The 5,000-nt window shown below is 41.7% G+C and overlaps 1 protein-coding gene across 1 annotated transcript in view; it reads right to left on the reverse strand.

Annotated features, from left to right (window-relative positions):
• LOC138012522 (integrin alpha-3-like) overlaps window positions 1-5,000 on the reverse strand; it is a 34,897-nt gene that overhangs the window by 20,390 nt on the left and 9,507 nt on the right. The window contains exons 8-13 of the mRNA XM_068859311.1: window positions 4,311-4,405; window positions 4,020-4,110; window positions 3,857-3,902; window positions 3,219-3,338; window positions 3,054-3,115; window positions 1,295-1,440 (exon numbers count right to left, since the gene is read on the reverse strand). Of these exons, the coding sequence (XP_068715412.1) occupies window positions 1,295-1,440; window positions 3,054-3,115; window positions 3,219-3,338; window positions 3,857-3,902; window positions 4,020-4,110; window positions 4,311-4,405 (560 nt within the window). The remainder of the gene's footprint in view (window positions 1-1,294; window positions 1,441-3,053; window positions 3,116-3,218; window positions 3,339-3,856; window positions 3,903-4,019; window positions 4,111-4,310; window positions 4,406-5,000) is intronic.

Consider the following 5,000-nt stretch of genomic DNA (forward strand, 5'->3'; position numbering starts at 1 on the left):
GTGAAAACGAACGTCGACACAACTATAACGTTTCATCAAAATCAACGACGGCCTCCGCCATTTTGTTCAAAAGTTGAGACGCGGGGAATCTGGAACGAGTGCTTTAATTGGTCAGACACGGCCAGGTGTAGCAAATCTCCTTGGGCTTATGCCGTGTTTCGTTTTCACACGGTACAAGGAGAACAGAGGCACAAGTGAAAACCAACTCTGGACTCCAGGGCCCGGTTGTTCGAAAGCCGATTAACTTAATCCTGGATTAGGGTAAACTTTTGCTTCATATTTTCAACTTGTTGGTGATAGTTTCTTTTGCTGATTTTTGTTTCTCATAATTGACTTCTTATAATGTACGGTTTTGCCGAATATCAGCGTTGAACAACATTTGGGAGTAGAGAAATAAACTCATTGGTTAACTGTTAATCTGGGATTAGCGTTAATCGGCTTTTGAACAACCGGGCCCAGAGCTCTTCTCGTTTGCGCATAAGAGCTCTGGGAAACCCTGATACAAAGTGTCTTCTCGTTGGTTTTCGAAAAGAACAATGACAAGCGTCTCTGATTGGTGCATTCATGTTAGCACGAGCAGAAAACAGGCGCCGTAAGGTTCACATAGCCAATTGTTGGCGATAAGAGCCCTACGGCGCATGTTCTCCTACATAGAGTTTCCCAGAGCCCAGATCCGGGGCTTTGGTGACGAGAATGGTGAAAACCAGACTTAAGGTTGCAGCCGCGGGCGTCGTCGTCTCTGTATGAATCCACAATCAACCAATCAATCATTAAATCTCTTCATTAACATGTCAGACTAGATTTTCTTACGACTGCTGAGAAAAGACACCATAATAGCCCTAATTCACGATAGCCGCCATGTTGGTTTCAAATTGTCATGCAAATTAGCCATGTGTTATGCTGGGGGGCAAACATTGCGGAAAATCGGCTCGTCGAAGTATTGAATTAACATTGCTAAAAGTACATTTTAGAATTTAGAATTAGGTACCTTTTATAATAATTTTATATCTTTTGATTGATTCCGACATTTTGACTTTCTACTTCGTTATCTACTCATTTTTTCACTAAAAAAACATCAAAGTAACTTCTGTAAGCATTCTATTTTACTACTTAGGTGATAAACATTTAATGAATGTGAAACAAATCATCTGTGTGGCTAAGATGTTCGTTATAACCTCTCGAACTTGAGTTGTTTGCCTCCTCAGAAGTGTGTAGCTAATTTGCATGATAAAGGCAAATCCAACATGGCGGCTATCGTGAATAAGGTCTATTATGATATTACCACAGTTCTTACCCTGAAGTACGCTTCCCGAATGAAGCAATCCCTAGTGATTCGAACGTCTTCAGTCGCATTAATTTCGTCCTGGTTGTTTAAACTAAACAGAACACGCTTCGTTGTTTCCGCATAATCAATGTCAGATTTTATAAAGAACACCATCGCTGAAAAGAAGGATATAATCATCAGATGTGAATAGGGAATGATCAACAGGGAACCGCAAAAGAAAGCAATGAGCAGGGCTGGAAAAATAACATTTTACAAGTCAAACACTCCAAACATAGGTTTGCGATTACATTAGGGAGCTTAAGCAACGTTGCCGTCGCCGTTGTCGTTGCTTAAGCTCCTTATTAACAAAAGGGTCAGTTTCGGTTTGCCAAGTTTACCTTGGTATAGACCAATCTGGTCTTGGGTAGATTTGGTATATTTTGTGTGTGAAACGGCATAAACGCAAGTGGTTAAGAGATGAAAACTTGGGAAGCGAGACGTGAACCTTACACTTATCTGGACAATTTAGGCAATTTTTCAGGTGTCTATAAAGAGACATTTGCTTAAATTGTTTAAGGTAATTCCCTTGAAAATGACGTACTATCCAGATTTTTGTCAAACTTGGCACAATTGATATTCATGCACAGGAAATTTTTAAAAACTGAGTGGCTTCACAGCTCAGTTGGTAGAGCGTTGCACCGGCATCGCTTTTTCTGGAGTCTACAAGAGAAAATTGCTTAAATTGTCCAGATAAATGCGAGACTCACTTCCCACTTTCATCTGTAAACCGCACTTCAAATTTAACAAATCGAACGTGGTTCAGCGTTGTCTGTTCTCTTATCGACAACGATATTCGTCATCACAGTGGTCAAAATGTTGTGGACTCACGAGGCGCAGCCACAATGCCACAACGCTAACCCTAACGCTGAACCACTTTCGATTTGTTTTTTACCGCAATATTCAACGCCAAAGAAAGTGTTTATTACAGAGCGCGACCAAAATCATGACACAAAGAAAGAGCAAGTGTTTGGTTTTGCATTATTTCACTCAGTGATTGATTCAAAGTTCTCGCACCACTTTTTCAACCAATCACAAGTGAAACCAAAACTAATCGTGGCTCGCGCGTGCACATTTTCCCGAGCTTTGTGTCGGCTACGTGTAATTACTTCGAGTTTTGATTGGTTTACTGGATTGTCTCCGTCCTTTTTGACTGGCCAAAGTAATTACTTTGGTTTTGGTTTTACGACACTCGATTGAAACCCGCTCTATAACTTTTTCGCAATACGATTGGTTTATTTCCCAAAATGAGCTTTCCTGATTGGATATTACATTGCGTGACAAATTGACGCGAGCAGCGTTGTCTAGAGTCTTATCGACAACGGAAAATTAGCCAATCAGATTGCGAGATTACAAGCAATTGTGGCAAAAATATACATTTACTTCATTTGGATGTAACTTCCACTTAACTATTTTTTAGTTCACCCTTCTGTAGTTTAAAGCAGCTTTAAGGTTTGGTATCGTGTACATGCTTTGATAAGAGTGATTCAAAACGGACTAAAATGGTAGGCCATTTTTCTCTATAGTAGAGGAAGGTTTGTCGAATATCACTCGCCCAGCTAACATGATTATGAGGAATGCCGGGATCCTAGAAAAAAGCTTAAGGAGACTTATATTCTTGAGCAAAAAAGGAATAAAAGGGAGATTAAAACCCTACCACCATTAGCGTGTGCGTGGTGTGATGAACAAGGTAACCATTCCGAATTTCAAATTTAAGTTTACGTTTACTTACCAATTTTATCGGTTACAGTTCCGGATCTTTCTGTATAGTTTGCGCAAATTTCAATCGAAAAGCTAACAATTAAGAAAAGAAATAACGATTACGATTGAAATTTTCTCTTCTATTGTTCTTTTAAATTGACATCACGAGCCTGAGATTCAACAAAGCTGGACTCACCACTGAGTAGGAAATTCAACATTGCCTTGGCCCGTTTTATTGCAGGTCTTGTTTCCCTTGATGTCAAATGTATTGGGTGAAATTGATATTGACGACGAAACTGAGATCACAGGTTTCGATCTGCGAAAATAAAACTACACAAAATCAACTGTACTGCCGAGACAGAGCCACTTCAAGCTTGCGTTGTGTGCGTAAACCAGCTCTGGAAGACTTTTGCGCCCCTTTACTTTGTTGGTATTACTTCCCTGCTAGCAGAAGTCTCTTTTCTTTTTGCGTTCGCTTGGCTGACGAGTACTGGAAAAGAGACCTATGCCATGCGTAGAAACTCACTTTGATCCAACCGTCGTCCACAACCTTGGACGGCACTCTTCAAAGCGCTTGGCCCATGATATGTTTGCTGACTATGACTTGAGCCCGCTGTGTCCCGCGCATCCCTTTACAGTAATTCCGCTGTTGTTCAGTGAGCCCACACAACCGCGTAGTAACCGCCGCGCATGCTCAACACAGTGATTTTCGACCCATAGCAGAGGTCTCTGTTCCTGTGCTCATCAGCCAAGAGTACGCATATGAAAAGAGACCTCTGCGAGCAGGCAGCAGGGAATTACTAGACAGTCTCCTTTTTCGAAGTGGCTACCTACCTTAGCAGGACCACTGTGTCTGCCTGGTAAGCTCCAATGAGAATATCTACAAATCAACGAAAAGCGAAAATTTGTTTCATTCCAGATAATGCACAACAGCTTTTGACAGCATATCGCACATAGTAAATGCAACAAGTGCAAGCGAGTCAGAGCAACGTTTCACCTGGATATCCATTGTCATCCAAGTCAAGTTTTCCAGACAGTGAGTATCCAAAAGTTTTGACGCCAGGGGACACACTTGAACCTTTGATGACCTTAAGGAGAAGATATTTATCGATAAGCAAACCAGGGTGCCAACGCCACGTTAATAAACCCATTTCTGTGACTCGCCTTTTGTAGCTTTACAAATTAGAATTCACTTAGTAAGTGGCAGGTGAAGTGCCTGCATCAGTATTGTTCGCTCGATTTGCACGCGTCTGCGATCGAAGATAAACGTGAAGACTGAAGACACTACCTGCATTGGGGTTTCGACAAGTCCACCCAAGGACCCTCGGTAGATATATACCACACCTTCACCATCGTCTTCATACGGTGCACCAATGGCTACATCTGAAAAAATACAACGCATAACATTTTTCAGGCTTCTCTACACATTTGCTAAAATTGCGTTCATAACTGCGAGGATCATAGCTTCACTTGATTTCATACCCGTAGTTCAATACATTGCATGTATCATTACATAACATACATCCAAAGAAACTAAACAATAAGAGACGGTTGCTCGAAGCCTTGTTAGCGCTAACCCTTGGTTAAGAGGTATCAAAATCTACAGGTTTCCGTGCTATTTAACGCCGGTTAGCGCTAGCCAAGCTTCGAGCAACCCGGGCTAGGGGCCCGTTTCTCGAAAGTCCCGAAAACTTTTCGGGCCCGAAAAGCCATTTGTGAAACTGCCAACCGCTTGTTATGGAAAGCCGATCTTTTAACGTGTTTTCCACGTAACTGAAATAAAAATAACTGTCAAGTTTGACGACTTTGCATCATCTCCGTTCTTGAGAAACAAAGGGAATTGTGACGCCCGAAGTTTCGGGACTTTCGAGAAAGGGGCCCAAGGACATTGGGCCTCTTGTAATGTCCAATGGGGCAAAAAATGCAGTACATTTTCTTAACAGCGCGCGGATCTCTTGCGCTATGTAAAGTCTCTCGC

This window comes from Montipora foliosa, chromosome 8 (genome assembly GCF_036669935.1).
Source record: "Montipora foliosa isolate CH-2021 chromosome 8, ASM3666993v2, whole genome shotgun sequence".
NCBI classification, from domain to species: domain Eukaryota; kingdom Metazoa; phylum Cnidaria; class Anthozoa; order Scleractinia; family Acroporidae; genus Montipora; species Montipora foliosa.